Consider the following 21,856-nt stretch of genomic DNA (forward strand, 5'->3'; position numbering starts at 1 on the left):
CACACGAGCCTGCCTGCTCTCTCTCTCTCATCAGCACACGAGCCTGCCTGCTCTCTCTCTCTCATCAACACACGAGCCTGCCTGCTCTCTCTCTCATCAGCACACGAGCCTGCCTGCTCTCTCTCTCATCAGCACACGAGCCTGCCTGCTCTCTCTCTCTCATCAGCACACGAGCCTGCCTGCTCTCTCTCTCTCATCAGCACACGAGCCTGCCTGCTCTCTCTCTCTCATCAGCACACGAGCCTGCCTGATCTCTCTCTCTCATCAGCACACGAGCCTGCCTGCTCTCTCTCTCTCATCAGCACACGAGCCTGCCTGCTCTCTCTCTCTCTCTCTCATCAGCACACGAGCCTGCCTGCTCTCTCTCTCACATCAGCACACGAGCCTGCCTGCTCTCTCTCTCTCATCAGCACGAGCCTGCCTGCTCTCTCTCTCTCTCATCAGCACGAGCCTGCCTGCTCTCTCTCTCTCTCTCTCTCTCTCTCATCAGCACACGAGCCTGCCTGCTCTGTCTCTCTCTCTCATCAGCACACGAGCCTGCCTGCCTGCTCTGTCTCTCTCTCTCTCTCTCTCTCTCTCATCAGCACACGAGATTGCTTGCTCTATGTCTCTCTCATCAGCACACGAGCCTGCCTGCTCTCTCTCTCATCAGCACACGAGCCTGCCTGTTCTCTCTCTCTCATCAGCACACGAGCCTGCCTGCTTTCTCTCTCTCACCAGCACACGAGCCTGCTTGCTCTCTCTCTCATCAGCACACGAGCCTGCCTGCTCTCTCTCTCTCAGCACACGAGCCTGCCTGCTCTCTCTCTCATCAGCACACGAGCCTGCCTGCTCTCTTTCTCATCAGCACACGAGCCTGCCTGCTCTCTCTCTCATCAGCACGCGAGCCTTCCTGCTCTCTCTCTCATCAGCACGCGAGCCTGCCTGCTCTCTCTCTCATCAGCACGCGAGCCTGCCTGCTCTCTCTCTCATCAGCACGCGAGCCTGCCTGCTCTCTCTCTCATCAGCACGCGAGCCTGCCTGCTCTCTCTCTCTCATCAGCACACGAGCCTGCCTGCTCTCTCTCTTATCAGCACACGAGCCTGCCTGCTCTCTCATCAACACACGAGCCTGCCTGCTCTCTCTCTCATCAGCAAACGAGCCTGTCTGCTCTCTCTCTCATCAGCACACGAGCCTGTCTGCTCTCTCACTCATCAGCACACGAGCCTGCCTGCTCACTCTCTCTCATCAGCACACGAGCCTGCCTGCCTGCTCTGTCTCTCTCTCTCTCTCATCAGCACACGAGATTGCTTGCTCTATGTCTCTCTCATCAGCACACGAGCCTGCCTGCTCTCTCTCTCATCAGCACACGAGCCTGCCTGCTCTCTCTCTCATCAGCACACGAGCCTGCCTGCTTTCTCTCTCTCACCAGCACACGAGCCTGCTTGCTCTCTCTCTCATCAGCACACGAGCCTGCCTGCTCTCTCTCTCATCAGCACACGAGCCTGCCTGCTCTCTCTCTCTCATCAGCACACGAGCCTGCCTGCTCTCTCTCTCATCAGCACACGAGCCTGCCTGCTCTCTCTCTCATCAGCACACAAGCCTGCCTGCTCTCTCTCTCTCGTCAGCACGCGAGCCTTCCTGCTCTCTCTCTCATCAGCACGCGAGCCTGCCTGCTCTCTCTCTCATCAGCACGCGAGCCTGCCTGCTCTCTCTCTCATCAGCACGCGAGCCTGCCTGCTCTCTCTCTCATCAGCACGCGAGCCTGCCTGCTCTCTCTCTCATCAGCACGCGAGCCTGCCTGCTCTCTCTCTCTCATCAGCACACGAGCCTGCCTGCTCTCTCTCTCATCAGCACACGAGCCTGCCTGCTCTCTCTCATCAACACACGAGCCTGCCTGCTCTCTCTCTCATCAGCACACGAGCCTGTCTGCTCTCTCTCTCATCAGCACACGAGCCTGTCTGCTCTCTCTCTCATCAGCACACGAGCCTGTCTGCTCTCTCTCTCATCAGCACACGAGCCTGCCTGCTCACTCTCTCTCATCAGCACACGAGCCTGCCTGCTCTCTCTCTCTCATCAGCACACGAGCCTGCCTGCTCTCTCTCTCTCATCAGCACACGAGCCTGCCTGCTCTCTCTCTCATCAGCACACGAGCCTGCCTGCTCTCTCTCTCATCAGCATCCGAGCCTGCCTGCTCTCTCTCTCATCAGCACAAAAGCCTGCCTGCTCTCTCTCATCAGCACACGAGCCTGCCTGCTCTCGCTCTCTCTCTCTCTCTCTCTCTCATCAGCACACGAGCCTGCCTGCTCTCTCTCTCTCATCAGCACGCGAGCCTGCCTGCTCTCTCTCATCAGCACACGAGCCTGCCTGCTCTCTCTCATCAGCACACGAGCCTGCCTGCTCTCTCTCTCAGCACACGAGCCTGCCTGCTCTCTCTCTCATCAGCACACGAGCCTGCCTGCTCTCTCTCTCTCTCAGCACACGAGCCTGCCTGCTCTCTCTCTCTCATCAGCACACGAGCCTGCCTGCTCTCCCTCTCATCAGCACACGAGCCTGCCTGCTCTCCCTCTCATCAGCACACGAGCCTGCCTGCTCTCTCTCTCATCAGCACACGAGCCTGCCTGCTCTCTCTCTCATCAGCACACGAGCCTGTCTGCTCTCTCTCTCATCAGCACACGAGCCTGCCTGCTCTCTCTCTCATCAGCACACGAGCCTGCCTGCTCTCTCTCTCATCAGCACACGAGCCTGTCTGCTCTCTCTCATCAGCACACGAGCCTGCCTGCTCTCTCTCATCAGCACACGAGCCTGCCTGCTCTCTCTCTCTCATCAGCATACGAGCCTGCCTGCTCTCTCTTTCTCATCAGCATAAAAGCCTGCCTGCTCTCTCTCTCTCATCAGCACACGAGCCTGCCTGCTCGCTCTCTCTCTCATCAGCACACGAGCCTGCCTGCTCTCTCTCTCTCTCATCAGCACACAAGCCTGCCTGCTCTCTCTCTCTCTCTCATCAGCACACAAGCCTGCCTGCTCTCTCTCTCTCTCTCATCAGCACACAAGCCTGCCTGCTCTCTCTCTCTCTCTCATCAGCACACGAGTCTGCCTGCTCTCTCTCTCTCTCATCAGCACGAGCCTGCCTGCTCTCTCTCTCTCATCAGCACGAGCCTGCCTGCTCTCTCTCTCTCTCTCAGCAGCACACGAGCCTGCCTGCTCTCTCTCTCTCATCAGCACACGAGCCTGCCTTCTCTCTCTCTCATCAGCACACGAGCCTGCCTGCTCTCTCTCTCATCAGCACACGAGCCTCCCTCTCTCTCTCTCATCACCATGAGCCTGCCTGCTCTCTCTCTCTCATCAGCACGAGCCTGCCTGCTCTCTCTCTCTCATCAGCACGAGCCTGCCTGCTCTCTCTCTCTCATCAGCACGAGCCTGCCTGCTCTCTCTCTCTCACATCAGCACACGAGCCTGCCTGCCTGCTCTCTCTCTCTCTCTCTCATCAGCACACGAGCCTGCCTGCTCTCTCTCGCTCTCTCTCTCTCATCAGCACACGAGCCTGCCTGCTCTCTCTCTCTCACTCTCTCTCTCTCTCATCAGCACACGAGCCTGCCTGCTCTCTCTCTCTCATCAGCACACGAGCCTGCCTGCTCTCTCTCATCAGCACACGAGCCCGGCCTGCTCTCTCTCTCTCATCAGCACACGAGCCTGCCTGCTCTCTCTCTCATCAGCACACGAGCCTGCCTGCTATCTCTCTCTCATCAGCATGAGCCTGCCTGCTCTCTCTCATCAGCACACGAGCCTGCCTGCTCTCTCTCTCATCAGCAGACGAGCCTGCCTGCTCTCTCTCACCAGCACACAAGCCTGCCTGCTCTCTCTCATCAGCACACAAGCCTGCCTGCTCTCTCTCTCTCATCAGCATACGAGCCTGCCTGCTCTCTCTTTCTCATCAGCATAAAAGCCTGCCTGCTCTCTCTCTCACTCATCAGCACACGAGCCTGCCTGCTCTCTCTCTCATCAGCACACGAGACTGCCTGCTTGCTCTCTCTCTCATCAGCACACGAGCCTGCCTGCTCTCTCTCTCATCAGCACGCGAGCCTGCCTGCTCTCTCTCATCAGCACACGAGCCTGCCTGCTCTCTCTCATGAACACACGAGCCTGCCTGCTCTCTCTCATCAACACACGAGCCTGCCTGCTCTCTGTCTCTCTCTCATCAGCACACGAGCCTGCCTGCTCTGCCTCTCTCTCTCTCTCTCTCTCATCAGCACACGAGATTGCCTGCTTTATCTCTCTCTCACCAGCAGACGAGCCTGCCTTATCTCTCTCATCAGCACACGAGCCTGCCTGCTCTCTCTCACTCTCATCAGCACACGAGCCTGCCTGCTCTCGCTCTATCTCATCACTCATCAGCACACAAGCCTGCCTGCTCTCTCTCTCTCTCTCATCAGCACACGAACCTGCCTGCTCTCTCTCATCAGCACACGAGCCTACCTGCTCTCTCTCTCATCAGCACACGAGCCTGCCTGCTCTCGCTCTATCTCATCACTCATCAGCACACAAGCCTGCCTGCTCTCTCTCTCTCTCTCATCAGCACACGAACCTGCCTGCTCTCTCTCATCAGCACACGAGCCTACCTGCTCTCTCTCTCATCAGCACACGAGCCTACCTGCTCTCTCTCTCATCAGCACACGAGCCTACCTGCTCTCTCTCTCATCAGCACACGAGCCTACCTGCTCTCTCTCTCATCAGTGCACGAGCCTGCCTGCTCTCTCTCTCACATCAGCACACGAGCCTGCCTGCCTGCTTTCTCTCTCTCTCTCTCTCTCTCTCTCTCGCATCAGCACACGAGCCTGCCTGCTCTCTCTCTCTCTCTCTCTCTGTGTCTCATCAGCACACGAGCCTGCCTGCTCTCTCTCTGTCTCTCTCATCAGCACACGAGCCTGCCTGCTCTCTCTCTCTGTCTCATCAGCACACAAGCCTGCCTGCTCTCTCTCTCTCTCTCATCAGCACACAAGCCTGCCTGCTCTCTCTCTCTCTCTCATCAGCACACGAGCCTGCCTGCTCTATCTCTCTCTCATCAGCACACGAGCCTGCCTGCTCTCTCTCTCTCTCTCTCTCAGCAGCACACGAGCCTGCCTGCTCTCTCTCTCTCATCAGCACACGAGCCTGCCTGCTCTCTCTCTCTCATCAGCACGAGCCTGCCTGCTCTCTCTCTCTCATCAGCACACGAGCCTGCCTGCTCTCTCTCTCTCATCAGCACACGAGCCTGCCTGCTCTCTCTCTCTCATCAGCACACGAGCCTGCCTGCTCTCTCTCTCATCAGCACACGAGCCTGCCTGCTCTCTCTCTCTCATCAGCACACGAGCCTGCCTGCTCTCTCTCTCTCATCAGCACACGAGCCTGCCTGCTCTCTCTCTCTCATCAGCACACGAGCCTGCCTGCTCTCTCTCTCTCTCTCTCATCAGCACACGAGCCTGCCTGCTCTCTCTCTCTCTCCTCTCTCATCAGCACACGAGCCTGCCTGCTCTCTCTCTCTCATCAGCACACGAGCCTGCCTGCTCTCTCTCTCTCTCTCTCATCAGCACACGAGCCTGCCTGCGCTCTCTCTCTCTCATCAGCACACGAGCCTGCCTGCTCTCTCTCTCTCTCATCAGCACGAGCCTGCCTGCTCTCTCTCTCTCATCAGCACGAGCCTGCCTGCTCTCTCTCTCTCTCATCAGCACGAGCCTGCCTGCTCTCTCTCTCTCTCTCTCATCAGCACACGAGCCTGCCTGCTCTCTCTCTCTCTCTCATCAGCACACGAGATTGCTTGCTCTATGTCTCTCTCATCAGCACACGAGCCTGCCTGCTCTCTCTCTCATCAGCACACGAGCCTGCCTGCTCTCTCTCTCATCAGCACACGAGCCTGCCTGCTTTCTCTCTCTCACCAGCACACGAGCCTGCCTGCTCTCTCTCTCATCAGCACACGAGCCTGCCTGCTCTCTCTCTCATCAGCACACGAGCCTGCCTGCTCTCTCTCTCATCAGCACACGAGCCTGCCTGCTCTCTCTCTCATCAGCACGCGAGCCTGCCTGCTCTCTCTCTCATCAGCACGCGAGCCTGCCTGCTCTCTCTCTCATCAGCACGCGAGCCTGCCTGCTCTCTCTCTCATCAGCACGCGAGCCTGCCTGCTCTCTCTCTCATCAGCACGCGAGCCTGCCTGCTCTCTCTCTCTCATCAGCACACGAGCCTGCCTGCTCTCTCTCTCATCAGCACACGAGCCTGCCTGCTCTCTCTCTCCATCAGCACACGAGCCTGCCTGCTCTCTCTCTCATCAGCACACGAGCCTGCCTGCTCTCTCTCTCATCAGCACACGAGCCTGCCTGCTCTCTCACTCATCAGCACACGAGCCTGCCTGCTCTCTCTCTCATCAGCACACAAGCCTGCCTGCTCTCTCTCTCTCATCAGCACACGAGCCTGCCTGCTCTCTCTCTCTCATCAGCACACGAGCCTGCCTGGTCTCTCTCTCATCAGCACACGAGCCTGCCTTTTCTCTCTCTCATCAGCACACGAGCCTGCCTGCTCTCTCTCTCATCAGTACACGAGCCTGCCTGCTCTCTCTCTCATCAGCACACGAGCCTGCCTGCTCTCTCTCTCATCAGCACACGAGCCTGCCTGCTCTCTCTCTCTCATCAGCACACGAGCCTGCCTGCTCTCTCTCTCATCAGCACACGAGCCTGCCTGCTCTCTCTCTCATCAGCACACGAGCCTGCCTGCTCTCTCTCTCATCAGCACACGAGCCTGCCTGCTCTCTCTCATCAGCACACGAGCCTGCCTGCTCTCTCTCATCAGCACACGAGCCTGCCTGCTCTCTCTCATCAGCACACGAGCCTGCCTGCTCTCTCTCTCTCATCAGCATACGAGCCTGCCTGCTCTCTCTTTCTCATCAGCATAAAAGCCTGCCTGCTCTCTCTCTCTCATCAGCACACGAGCCTGCCTGCTCTCTCTCTCTCTCATCAGCACACGAGACTGCCTGCTCGCTCTCTCTCTCTCTCATCAGCACACGAGCCTACCTGCTCTCTCTCATCAGCACACGAGCCTGCCTGCTCTCTCTCATCAGCACACGAGCCTGCCTGCTCTCTCTCATCAGCACACGAGCCTGCCTGCTCTCTCTTCATCAGCACACGAGCCTGCCTGCTCTCTCTCATCAGCACACGATCCTGCCTGCTCTCTCTCTCATAAGCACACAAGCCTGCCTGCTCTCTCTCTCATCAGCACACAAGCCTGCCTGCTCTCTCTCTCATCAGCACAAGAGCCTGCCTGCGCTCTCTCTCTCTCTCATCAGCACACAAGCCTGCCTGCTCTCTCTCTCTCTCATCAGCACACAAGCCTGCCTGCTCTCTCTCTCTCTCTCATCAGCACACAAGCCTGCCTGCTCTCTCTCTCTCTCTCTCTCATCAGCACACGAGCCTGCCTGCTCTCTCTCTCTCTCACACATTGCAGCAGTTCATGTCTGACCGAGAACAATGCAACACGTGTGGAAATCATCAGCACGCACAAACTGAAAGGGAAACTGGCTTGTTCGTATACGTGAATCGAGGCAAAAGTTTTGCGAACTTTTTGGTCGTAAACCGAGTTGTGCGTGTACCGAGACGTTCGTGAACCGAGGTTCCACTGTATTTTCTTAACAAGTACTTTCCTGTTTAAAACTAAGTGAATACAAATAAAAGTGGACGGTAAATGAGACAGAATAATGACATAGAGGGAGTGAGTAGAAAAACAAACAAGGTGAGTAGCCGTGTGTATGTCTGACTTTTCTTTACCTTCAAATGGCATAGTTACTCACTTTATGGCACAGAAAGTCAGAGCCTTCCACTCTAAAGCAGACATCAGGTGAACTTCTGAAGTTATCTGTTCTATCAAAGGGAAGTTCCCCAAATCCCACCTAGTGAGAGAAAGATTACATTGTCTAAAAAAATAAGGAATCTACTGGAAATTGTGTTATTCACAAAGCATTACAGATCAGACAAATAGTATAATGTTATTAATGCAACAGAAACAAATAAGTAGTGTTGGCTGAAGAGAGACATTTATGGAACAAACTAAAGGTGTTTACCCAGCTTTACCAGACACTGGCGATATGCCTGTCCTTGTACTACAAAATTTGGAATGAAATTGCCTTCAATTATTCCTTTTAAACCAAATAATGTCATTTGAAATGCACAATTAGATTTTCCTATAGCACACAGAAAATGTTCAGAGACTGGGTATACATCAAATACTAAACTTTTAACATACTGGTAAAAACAACAAAAAAAAAAGTTATAATTTCAGGCGGTTCATCATATCATTGCAATTCACAACAATGTGGACATTTAACATTCATGGACCTTACAAAAATTTCTTTATTAGATTCACAACCAATGAATGAATTATAATTAAACCCATCCTTGCAATTTTTGAGTCAAGGCAAATATCTTTTTTGATTTGCACATTGAACAGTCATTTTTGTGTATACGGTATGTAGACCACAAGTCTCTTAGCTTTAGGATTTTTTGTGCATATTAAATAACAGTATTTCTGTTCATCGCGCATTTTTACTCACATATTTTCTTTTAACTGATTTCACCTGATACTGTCTGTATGTCTAGTATGATGCAAACTGCAAATATTGTTTTTGTTGATGAGTGAGTCAGTGAATAAGCCAGTCAACTTTGCATTATATATACAAACACACTTTTAAGTATAAACAAATATGATTTTTACAAAATTGCTCTTCATTTTAAAATATCTCTTAGAGGACTGGCAACAGAATTGAGACCAATAAGTTTAAATAATTAGTTCAAAGTATATAACTGTATTCTGTATATACAACACATCCAGTCAATTAATATAAAAAAAGCAAACGTAATGTTTAAGAGATGCATTGTTTATTCATTTTATACAGTATATAAATCTAAAAAACCCTATCCAAATTACACAGTATATACACAAAACAAAAACTGTTGATCAAAAAGTTTTTAAAATAAACTTCACATAAAAGTATCCCACCCTCAGTTCAGCTGGTAATGCACAATCAGCTAATATTGCAAGGTCCTCCTGCAACTGACAGTTACTTTGTGGTTCAAGAGTCAAAACTTTAACACATGTTCCAGGCTTGGAAGACACTGAAACAATATAAAGCAAATTAATTATGCCACACATTTATATAAACAAAGAAAATAAAAACAGTTTATTGATAAATTTCATGATAGTACATAATTACTTATGACAAATCTTAACTGTATGAATATTAAAAAATAGTGCAATTAATTTTTCTAATATTACTAAATAAATCAAAGTGTTTCAGTTAAACGTTTTCAAGCAGCAGTCTTCAATATTAAAACATTGTTAAATTAATTAACTTTCCATTACCTTCTACAGTATGTCAGACTTTACTGTGGATTTTCCCATGACTTCAATAATTCCAAATGTCTGCTATACTAAAGTTAAGTACTCCAAGAAGCTCTAATAATATGATTTTTTCTTACCAAATTCATACACCTTTTTGCATTTGCTCTCCAGTTGCTCGATGAGATCTTCTATTTTGCACTGCTTGGCTAATCTTTTGCAGTCCTCAACATAACTTACATCAGTATCAAGACGACCTTATTAAAAAGAAACAAAATATTTAAATTCTACACTATTTTCTTGAATCACCCACTAGAACAGGTAATGCTACGTACCAGTGTAAAGAAACTGCAGGATTGACCCAAAGGCTGCTTGGTTAACCTAAAAGATAAGTTATTATGTAAGGTGGATGATAAATCAAGAAATTTAAGTGTACAGTATTAACATATTTTATCTTTTTCTCTTCAACATGAATTAAAGTTCTCAGTGCAGTATGGGCCAAATCTTCTTTCAAAAAAAAAAAACTTGAAAATAATTATTTGATTTATTCTTCATATTTTAATACAACTGAAGGCTTGAAGTTTCCTGATCTTGGTATCCAGAAGACATTTTACCAAATTTAAAAAACTTATATAGTTAATTTACTGATTATGATGTTTTGTAATTTTGCTCCCTGGTAAACTAATAATTTGTAAAACGGGAATGTTTTGGGATGTTTCAGGCTAGAAATGGGTCTTCAATAAATACATATATAAAAGACCACCACACCTCAGAGTATTCTCATCAGCTTTCCAATTTCCATATCAGCCTTAACTCTGTTTACATGACAAAGGAGCCAAAGTCTGTTGCAAGAGATGAAGGGTAGGAACGCACACTGAAAAGGGTACACAAAGAATCCAACACACACACACTTCAACTACTCAGTAAAAGAATTAAAAACAAACAAGAAACTTTATGTATGTTCAAGTAAATCTCCAAATTCAGAGCATTTTTAGTTACATACATTACTGGAAAGCATCATTTTTTTTTTTTTTTTGGAATTAAATGTAAACCCCAATATGTAAACTTTTCAGACCTCAAACACAGTGGCGTTTCAGAAACATCCTACCAGCGGGTGTTTCAGTGCAATGATGCTCTTCCCTTTCCATTTTGTTTCAAACATTTCATTGAAGTATTCGGAGCGGGCACGAAGGATACAGCGGTGAGCATGGAAGGTTTCGCCATGGACAAAGAACACAATGTCGCTGTAGTAACCTTGTTCAAGCAATCTAAAATAAAAGTAAGGAGAAATGTAAACCACATATCAAGATTGCTAAACTACTGGCTATAATTTCAAATTTTGCTAGGTATTTAAACGTGGAGAACTTTGAAATTTAAGATGTACATTGATAAGGTGTTAAGATCACTGGCCAAATATTTTTGCATTTAATAACTATGCATTGATTTAAAAACAATAATTTGACGAGTTTACACAAATTCAGCATTTACAATGGCACAAGATGCACTGTACTATTTAAAAGTAGAGAAATGTTCCATATTACCTAGCAAGGAACTATTCAAAACAAATGTTTATATGTTGCAGCACTTTATCAACACAATCTTCAAGGAACATATTTTAAAGTAAGTCCTGAAAATATTAATAGTTATAACTCTTCAGCTGTTTTTCTAACCTTCTATTTCTCGACCGAGCTTCAATGCCTCCAACTTTGGGTGGAAAAGTCAGAAGCACGGCTAGAGTCACGACTCACCATCCATCAAGATCAAAGCTGGGCTCCCTCCCAGATACTGGTTCCGTTAACAGATGCCAATGCCTATTTTGTTGTTTTCGAAAGCACAGCGATTAGGTACAGGTGGCGGCAAGAAGAAAGGGGCAACATCCTAGCCCCTTTCCTGAAGGGTGAAGCCCAGCGAGCCTACTATAACCTTTCGGTGGAAGACGCCCACCAACTATGACCACATCAAGGCCGAGATCCTAAAGAGCTTTGCAGGTGCTCGAAATCGGGGTCATTAGCAGCCAATGGGTTAAGGCCTGATATAAACGATGCTTGCAAATTGCCTGTGATGCTCTGGTGAATACACTGCTGCAATACCTCACCTAGCTTGTTCACAGACAACCTTTTAAGAACATGGAGGCCTTGATTGAGGTCATCAAGCGGCATAGGGTGGCATCCCAAACCGAGAGATCCAAGCGGCCTGCTCTCCAAACCCGATAAGGGAGGAATGCCCTTTCCAAAGCCAGTCACTAAAATATGGGGCCTAAAAATCTGACTAAGAAGAAGAGCACAAACTCCCACCGCTGTTTTAAGTGCAGGGAACCGGGACACACGATGCCTGCCTGCCTGTCTGTTCCTGAGTGTACCCATGGACTGTGACTGGACCCAAGGAGAGAGGTATATTGCACTGGTGAACCCCTTATTCCTTTCCCCTATGGGAGTGGTGTTGGTGAACAGGCACAAGGTTACAGCACTAATGGATTCTGGGAGCAAGATCTCCATTGTCGCTCACCGGTATGTGTTGCAGCAGCAGTGGATACACAAAAGACCAGTATAACCTGTATTCACGGGGACGTGCAGAACTACAGCACAGCGGTATGCGTAGTCACTCACAAAGTGCAGATACAAACACTTCCTATAGCTGCTTTCTGTCCATTTTCCAAACCTGCATGTCCACAGCAGGGAACCTTTGGCAAATCAGCTGTAGAAAACTAAAATCTGAAGTCTTTGCTGCCTAAATTTGTTTTCCAATGGTGATCAATATTAAACAGGTAAGTGCATTTCTTTATTTGGTTTTACAAAAGGTAAACACTTGCTACACTGCAACTGCCCTGCTTTGTTTTCTAAAACTATTTAAATTTCCAAGGAAGGTTGCGTCCCCTGCTGGATCCAGTGTGATCAATGGTGACCAGGGGTGTCACAGCGGTTGCAGCTGCTTTCTTTATTTAGCTAATATAGTGTGTAAAAGGACATTCACAAAGAAGTTTTTTGTATGTTCTCTCCACTGTCAGTCATTGCCTACATTGCTGGGATGGAGGGAAAAGCTGGGAGAGAACAGCGCAAATAAGAACATTTCAAGCAATGTGTGAAATTGCATCTATACGCCTGTTGTGTGGAAGGAGTGTACAGAGGCTTTAAAGAAAAGAACATAAAATACAATGGTTTTCATTAGATCCATTACATGGATGGCTGAAGTATTTAGTCATATTTTACAGCTTCGAACGGAATAATCTCTCTAAACAACCAAAGGATCAATATGACAGCAAAAAGGGAGTGGGCAAACTGTCCACAGAGTTTTATGCCATTGTATTATACTTGAAGATTATGTAATCAATGTGAAGTAACCGTCTTTAATATAATGAGCTTAAATAAGAACATGACTCTGGTTCATTCATGACAAAGGTTTATGAATATGAGGAGTAAGAGTTCAATTTAGAAACAACCAAGTGGGACTTGCTGATGTCTATTAGGACAGCCTGTTCTTCTTTATGAGGAAGGGAGATAGGGTCAGGGTTGTTACAGTGCTTCATGGTATTATTATAGTATTAGAAAATAAGAAGTAGACCACACATAATACATTTTAATAATAAAAAGCATTTATTTTCATGCTTTGTAATAATTTGAAAAGATATCCCCTTTTAAAAGTGGAATAACCAACTGGAAAAGTTATTATAAAATATTGGACCTTTTTAGAGTAATTACTTGTTTACATGATACCATCCCAAAGCAAGAAATGCATGCAGAAAATCTCAATTAAAAAGTAGGGTCCAGCAAATACTGTACATCCAATAGTGTCTGGTTGTTCTTTTATCCCTAGTGGCATTACACACAAGAAAGTCACTTATTAAAAAGCTGCATTCTTTCTTTCACACGTTGTTGTACTGCCTTCATGCTTATCACTATGAAAAGAAAGACCGCAACAATCCTTACTGTATTGCAAAAGCTATTGCTCGAACATGCGGATACAAAAATCATTTAGATAATCGTGATAAACATTCCTGTCCTTCAACTGCATAGGCAAAATAGATGAGGACTGTTCCCATCTCTTTCAGCCCAGTGGCTACAATTTATACATAACTGTAGTTACCTTAGTGGTTCCAAGATTATATCATTCCCATGCAAACATTTTCGGATGCAAGCAAAAGTCTGCAACTCTTCACTTAGTTTAAACATCCCCTAGTTTTTTTTTGTTGTTGTTTTTTTTTATTTTAAATTTTTTTTCCCCCCCAAAAACAAAGGTGTCTTGAACTGGTAGAGATGGCATTACTAACAGGTGGAAGAGATTATATAACAAGGATTTTATGTGGATATACTGCACTCTAAAAGCAAAATAAAAATGCACTAAACAGACTTCCAAATGCTTGGTGAAAATGGAAGGAAAGAAAAGGAATAACCAGATGAACAGAAGGAATTAGCTCATACTGGAAAACCACATGAAGAGCCAAGGACAGAAGTATCTAGCAAATGAGCAAATCTTGAGGATGTATCATAATAAGAGTGCCAGTGAATGTGACAATTTGAATACGTGTCACCGTATTACAATGTTAAGATTGCAATACACTTACCTCTGGAGAAAATCATCATAGTAATCCCTCTGCATGCTCTTGGAAGTGATTTGTTTGTATTCCTTCAGTAATCTGCGGATCGTATCACTTAGGGCACCATACAAACAACGCTCCCCGTCAAACGTATTTGCCTCACATTTCGCTCCTGCAATAAAACATAAGATTTATTTCTTACTGATTATTAAAGGATAGTCAACACAACTGCTTGGAGTCTACACATCTATATTTTTTTGCTACTAAACTGCAAACCACAACACTGGTAGTTTAAATACCTTTCCCAGACCCCCTGAATGGCTCTGAGCAAGACATTTGGCCTTGATTTTAATTAAGTCATTGTATAGGAAAGACTGACAAAAATCACTTCTGCCAAAATATAAAAATCGTGACATAGGGATAAGATTATGGCTCCTTACTTGTTATTTCTGTGATTTTGCTTAAGTACCCCACCACATTACATGACTTTGCCTGCGATTTTCAGTCATAGATTTAATTTACAGATTTAATTTGAGAAATCTGTGTTTCCCAATAGATTATGATTAGTTTAGTTCATCATTTATGTAATTTGGAATAACACAATGTAAAAGTTGTTTATTACCAGTTTACATGTATATATAAAATAAATAAGTCTAACACAGTAAAGAAAAGGCCATACTTAACCAAGTTTCTTACCATTTGTCAGCAGATACTGCACCAGTTCCTCGTGACCACACAGGCATGCATAATACCTTTGAAAGAACAAATTAATTCAGATTATAGGTATGAAAATACACAACCCAAAAAAGGTGATGGCATGTATACTGGGCAAAACAAACCATTTCAGGAACACCTACTGAATAAATGTTGTATTTAGTCATTAAAGAATGTTTGACAAATTTCAAATTCCACATGAAACTGAAACACATTATTTGGAAAAATGAATAAACAGAACAATTCTGAATATGCAGAGTGCTGTGAAAAAGCATTTGCCCATTCCTCATAGTCCTTGTTTTTATCTGTCACAAAATAATGTCTTAAGATATTTAGGCAAAATGTAAATATTAGACAAAAGTAACCAGAATAAACATTATCACAAATTCTAAATTATATATTTAATATGTTTAATATATTTAAGTAATATTATTATCCAACACCAGTACCATCTTCGCAAAAAAGTAATCACTGCAAGAAGCCCCCAAAAATCCCCCCTCCCACAGTTGCCCTCACTGGGAATTTTACTTTTCACAAATGGTAATAGCCTTGTTGAATAATCAAGATAAGGATTAAAAAAACCACTGTGTTGTGTGATCACTCAGGTTCCCTTTTTATTAATGAATTTTGTGTAAAAGTCAATAATATTAAAAAAAAATAAAAAAATCGGGGGGTATTAGAAAGTGGCCATACGCCTTTTCACACAACACTGTAAATGATAACCGAGAGAAAAACTAACTGGAAATATGTATTAACCATGGATGGAGTAAGAAAATATCAACAAACATGATCAAGAAAAGACAGTTAATCTGGATATCTCCAGAGTCATTGACTATTAAGATAAGGATACCTTAAAACACTGAAGATGTAGATGAGGTTGTGACTACTGCCTGATTGACGAGGTTTTTTTTTTTTTTTTTTTTAAGATAACTATCAATATGTGGGCGACAAATTTGACTGATTACCAATACACAATTACACCAATACTGTTGATGTGTTTATGTAGTAATCTTCCTAGGAAAATATGAATGAATTTAAAGACTTTAAGTGATATGATGTTTTCACACGAACATGTTTTAATTTAATATTTGAACAGGGTAATTAACTGTCACTAAAAACACCCATTGTAAAAACCGTAATAGTTTCTGAACACTGAACTTAAACTTCCATCGGTACACTTGCTTAAGCCACTTTCTCTCTTACATTCTCTTTCTCAGGTCTTCCTCATTCTAAAAGGAGGACATACCATTTGTTTACATATAAGACATGTCACTTCTTCTTCTTCTTTTGGCTGCTCCCGTTAGGGGTCGCCATAGCAGATCATCTTTTTCCATATCTTCCCATCCTCTGCATCTAGCTTCGTTACACCCACCACCTTCATGTCCTCTCTCACCACATAAGACATGTCAATGTCTGAATATTTCCAGTCCACCAATTCTAGATTATATTGGAGGAAGCAGAGTACAGTATTTGAAAGACTGACAGATTATTTTAGGCGCTGAAAATGTAAAAAATGCTGAATTTATCACAAAGGATAAGTTGTAAATTTTTGGAAAAAAAAAAAAAACTGCCTGACTGATTAACTGTTTAAATATTTTAAAAACAGAAAGCAATCTGTAATCCAGAATTCATTAATCCACCTCCCTAAAGTTGGTATCTAATTAATCAACTTAATGGCAATGGTGCAAGTGGAGTGGTGTTGAAGCCTATCTTGATAGCCCTCTATCTTGAATAAGGTGCCAGTATTTCTCAGAACACCCATACATAAAGCTACAATCACATCATGATAGTTTAATATCAAAAATTAACCTAACATACTTGCAGGAAGAAAGCCAGAAAACACAGAGAAAAGCACACATAGACAAACCACCAGTGACCTAAGCTGGGATCTGAACCCAATTTTCAGTAGGAGTTTGTCCAGCTACTTTACCAACATCTGGGGCGGAGTGGTGGCTCTGAGGCTAAGGATCTGTGCTGGTATCCAGAAGGCTGCCAGTTCGAATCCCCGTCACTGCCAAAAGAGATCCTACTCTGCTGGGCCCTTGAGCAAGACCCTTAACCTGTAATTGCTCCAGGGGCGCTGTACAATGGCTGACCCTGCGCTCTGACCCCAAGGGGTATGCGAAAACTAACAAATTCCTAATACAAGAAATTGTATAAGGTGAAATAAAGAACAAAAAAAAAACAAAAAACATCACCACTTTAATTTCTTAATATTGTAGAAACAGCTATAATTAAAGCCTAATATTAAATTCCAGAACAGGTCATTTTGACATGCACAGGATTGTAAACACAATGCTTTTATTTAAATCCCACCCCTAACACATTGTGGAGCACCTCAAGTGAGTCACATAACCTGGGGCCTCATGTATAAACGGTGCGTATGCACAAAAATGTTGTGTATGCCCATTTCCACGTTCACATCGCGATGTATAAAAACTAAACTTGTCATAAAGCCACACACATTTTCACGCCAGCTCAATCCCTGGTATATGCAAGTTCTCTGCTCGGTTTTGCAAACTAGCGGCATCCAGCGTCAAAGCAGTGCTTTTGTTCCAGTGTGGTTCCCCTTTCTTTTTTAGATCCACATCCCTGACGCGGCTTTATCATATACACTGAAATTAAACACATTTTGTTTATTTGTTTAAGATATCCGATTGTAATTAACCTGTAACAATATAATGGTCCACGGAATGGCTAAACTATTCCAAGTACCATAGCTGCTTTAACGTTGTTATTCTCACTGCACCACTTGGAGTATTTATCCCACTGTATCCGAGTGTGAAATCAGAGCTTTACAGCAGCTGATCGGAGAATTTACAGCAGCTAAGAGAATTATCGGTATACAGCATCAAGCACATGCTGCCTCAGCCATGCGCAGTTTTTTTGAACTGTTCTCATACGACAAATGCTTCAGAGACTTTCCTGTACGGACCTCGCGGTTCAGAAACAATTTCATCCCAAGAACTATAAACGCACATAATCAGTCTATCAAGTGCTCCTTGTAGAACTGTTTGTACTTATAAGTACAATTACCTCACTGTAAACTTAAGATAGTTATAATAAAGCACGTATTTACATACGATGATGATATTTTTAAGATAAAATGCAGCAAAATATGTTTATTATACAGATAAAATGTTAACATCATTTAAATAATCTATATTGTTAATAATTAAACATGTGAGGACATGGTGTCCCCCGCTGGCACCCCGTTCAGGGATTGTTCCTGCCTCGCGCTGTATTCTTGCTGTGACTGGCGCCACACTGGAAGGATAGATGGATAGAATGATGTACTATGTAAACATGTACTATGAAGATATTTCAATGTTCCTTAAAAGTTTTGAAGAATCAGCGTTCTAAGATTACAGATTGCTTGACATTTATTACAGACCTGATTGTGTGGCGATTGGGTACTTGGAGAAAGAAAAGGAAGGACAGGAATTGGGGGTTAGTAAGTTTGAAAGAGATAGTACTGCTGCAATAAATTATTTCATCGAAGGTCGTGCACGGTGCAGCAAGCATCTTGCGGAAGGCAGGAACAATCTCTGGACGGGGCGCCAGCTTGTCACTATCACTGCGCCACCGTGTTTCCATCTTTAATAACATGCTTTAATTCCTATCATCATAAAAATTACATCAAGTATACATCTCAAAATTTAACTTATTCAGAGAGCTGTAATATCACGAATGTAATGGATTCTGAGAAAGCTCATTTAAGAAGCATGTAGTGATTCACACACATAAGAGCACACAGAACAACATGTACAATACAAAGCATTTAACCTGCTACTTTAGTTTCGATGGTATTTGAGAAACTAGTAAATTAAACAATTTTAAGATGAAGTTTATGATGTTCTACTTTAATGAAAAAATAAATTATGTGATTGAAGTGGAAATTTCAAGATTTTTTCCCCCATTGTGTGCCTATTTTTTTCTTTTCTCTGTACCCTAATATGCTTCCATATGACTCTCAGACGGTGGGCTACGACTTGCCTTTTTATGGAGACTTTGATATTTGACAGCTTCTTTTCTATTTCGGGCACTGAGCAACTTTGTGAACTTGAACTTTTGAGTTTCTCCGGACACTCTATGTCACTCGATCAACTTTCTTTTGTTGTTTATACCACTGTTTAAACCAACAAATAGTATTTTTTCCTTGCCTCCACTTGGTATTCATTGAAATTCTTATATTTTCCCACGTTCTTTTGCCATTGTCTTTTCACGGAATGCTGAGCTTAAGAGCTATTTATATTGGTTTGCATATTCAGAGACATAATTCTGGCAGGAGTTGGGGAGTGGTGGCAGGCGAATGCATGTGTGTTACTTTTCACTCTGACCAGGATTTATGGAGCAGAAGAACATGGAAGTTGGCATACGCATAGATTTATGCATTTGGATTTTTTTGTGCGTACGCACATTTCTGCTTTTGTCCATATGCCATGTTTTAGTGTGAATTCTACGCACAGTGTTATGCATGAGGCCCCTGATCAGCAGACACCCAAGATATGCCATAACAATTATTTTATATCTTCTGGAGGAGTGAAGATCTCTTTTGATAAAAGCAACAACTCAAAAAAGGAATAATGTGTAAAACACAATGAACTCAATTTCTCCTGCAGCTGACAAACCTGAACATAAACATAATGATGAATATGGAGGGACTGAATTTCACCAAAATAAACAGCACTGTAAACCAATTTTACAACATCTGAAAATGAGAACACTTACAGTGGTGTACTGTCCCATTTATCTCTTACGTTCAGCTCAACATCCCTCTGCTCAACAAGATACCTAAAAGGAAATAAATGTGAAAAATCTGACATTTGACATATTTTAGCACTACTGCACATTTTCACACATTAGTATTCAAAAGTTTTGAATCACCCAGAAATCTATGGTTTAATTGAAGCTGATACTTTATAATTGTACCATTAAACTGATTTAGATAGATAGATAGATAGATAGATAGATAGATAGATAGATAGATAGATAGATAGATAGATAGATAGATAGATAGATAGATAGATAGATAGATAGATAGATAGATAGATAGATAGATAGATAGATAGATAGATAGATAGATAGATAGAACTAATTTTGCAAATGGCTATGACTGTTTGAAATGACTTTATAGTTTATTTTTCACATATGACTGGAATGCCCCATTTTCAGCCGTCATTATTCATCGCTACTTCTTGGTGTCCCTCTCCTCCTCTCTCTTGGCAACTTCATCTCTAATGCTCTCCTAAGCACACTGTTTTCTTTTTATCTCCATGTCCAGCCAACTGAAGTCTTCTAGTCTTCTGTTACAATCCTTTCATCTTTAAGTTCCCCAGATGTGCCTATTTTGCAGCATTTTCATCTCTGAAACTTCCATTCTTTCAGTCTCCTTTCCAGTTGTTGCCCAAGTTACTGCACTATACGTCACTGCCGGTCTCACTATAGTTTTGTGCATTTTTCCTTTAATCTTGGCCATTACCTTTCTGTGACACTTATTCATTCAAAGCTTCTACAATTCATTATATATATGTGGATTCGTCTGTTAGCTGTTTGAAGGCTGTTGGGAAAAATTAAGTTTTTGAGAATCATCAAATTAAATTCAAATTAAGTAATGTTTGTTATAGCAATAATGCATTTGGTGTTTATTTGCTCCTATAACTGCCCATAGGATCTGATCTTGCACTTCTAGATTTTTTCATGTTGAGACTGTGGACTCTACTGTAGACTATACAATGTTTTCAAGACCTGGTCTCAGTTTAATTTATTCTTATACATATTCTTTTATTAATGACATATGCAAGTATCCAACTGAAAAAAACTGAAAAATATGTTTGTTTGTACAGCGCATCGCTTTTTCCACATTTTGTTATGTTACAGCCTTATTCCAAAATGGATTAAATTCATTTTTTTTCCTCAGAATTCTACACACAACACCCCATAATGTCAATGTGAAAAAAGTTTACTTGAGATTTTTGCAAATTTATTAAAAATAAAAAAATTGAGAAAGCACATGTACATAAGTATTCACAGCCTTTGCCATGAAGCTCAAAATTGAGCTCAGGTGCATCCTGTTTCCCCTGATCATCCTTTAGATGTTTCTGCAGCTTAATTGGAGTCCACCTGTGGTAAATTCAGTGGATTGGACATGATTTGGAAAGGCACACACCTGTCTATATAAGGTCCCACAGTTGACAGTTCATGTCAGAGCACAAACTAAGCATGAAGTCAAAGGAATTGTCTGTAGACCTCCGAGACAGGATTGTCTCGAGGCACAAATCTGGGGAAAGTTACAGAAAAAATTCTGCTGTTTTGAAGATCCCAACGAGCACAGCGGCCTCCATCATCCGTAAGTGGAAGAAGTTCGAAACCACCAGGACTCTTCCTAGAGCTGGCCAGCCATCTAAAGTGAGCGATCGGGGGAGAAGGGCCTTAGTCAGGGAGGTGACCAAGAACCCGATGGTCACTCTGTCAGAGCTCCAGAGGTCCTCTGTGGAGAGAGGAGAACCTTCCAGACGGACAACCATCTCTGCAGCAATCCACCAATCAGGCCTGTATGGTAGAGTGGCCAGACGGAAGCCACTCCTTAGTAAAAGGCACATGGCAGCCTGCCTGGAGTTTGCCAAAAGGCACCTGAAGGACTCTCAGACCATGAGAAAGAAAATTCTCTGGTCTGATGAGACAAAGATTGAACTCTTTGGTGTGAATGCCAGGCATCACGTTTGGAGGACACCAGGCACCGATCATCACCAGGCCAATACCATCCCTACAGTGAAGCATGGTGGTGGCAGCATCATGCTGTGGTGATGTTTTTCAGCGGCAGGAACTGGGAGACTAGTCAGGATAAAGGGAAAGATGACTGCAGCAATGTACAGAGACATCCTGGATGAAAACCTGCTCCAGAGCGCTCTTGACCTCAGTCTGGGGCGACGGTTCATCTTTCAGCAGGACAACGACCCTAAGCACACAGCCAAGATATCAAAGGAGTGGCTTCAGGACAACTGTGTGAATGTCCGTGAGTGGCCCAGCCAGAGCCCAGACTTGAATCTGACTGAACGTCTCTGGAGAGATCTTAAAATGGCTGTGCACCGACGCTTCCCATCCAACCCAATGGAGCTTGAGAGGTGCTACAAAGAAGAATGGGCGAATCTGGCCAAGGATAGGTGTGCCAAGCTTGTGGCATCATATTCAAAATGACTTGAGGCTGTAATTGCTGCCAAAGGTGCATCGACAAAGTATTGAGCAAAGGCTGTGAATACTTACATACATCTGATTTCT

At 44.2% G+C, this 21,856-nt stretch overlaps 1 protein-coding gene across 2 annotated transcripts in view; it reads right to left on the minus strand.

Annotated features, from left to right (window-relative positions):
* Positions 1-21,856, minus strand: part of abtb1 (ankyrin repeat and BTB (POZ) domain containing 1) — a 63,152-nt gene that overhangs the window by 39,149 nt on the left and 2,147 nt on the right. Inside the window, exons 2-9 of one of the 2 annotated variants that reach the window (XM_051921299.1) lie at positions 19,310-19,372; positions 14,561-14,616; positions 13,892-14,036; positions 10,442-10,601; positions 9,669-9,714; positions 9,474-9,590; positions 8,995-9,110; positions 7,790-7,888 (exon numbers count right to left, since the gene is read on the minus strand). In XM_051921299.1, the coding sequence (XP_051777259.1) occupies positions 7,790-7,888; positions 8,995-9,110; positions 9,474-9,590; positions 9,669-9,714; positions 10,442-10,601; positions 13,892-14,036; positions 14,561-14,616; positions 19,310-19,372 (802 nt within the window). Of the gene's footprint in view, positions 1-7,789; positions 7,889-8,994; positions 9,111-9,473; positions 9,591-9,668; positions 9,715-10,441; positions 10,602-13,891; positions 14,037-14,560; positions 14,617-15,824; positions 16,030-19,309; positions 19,373-21,856 lie in introns of those variants that run through there. The other variant, XM_051921300.1, reaches the window with a different exon arrangement.

Source organism: Erpetoichthys calabaricus, chromosome 18 (assembly GCF_900747795.2).
Source record: "Erpetoichthys calabaricus chromosome 18, fErpCal1.3, whole genome shotgun sequence".
NCBI lineage: Eukaryota > Metazoa > Chordata > Cladistia > Polypteriformes > Polypteridae > Erpetoichthys > Erpetoichthys calabaricus.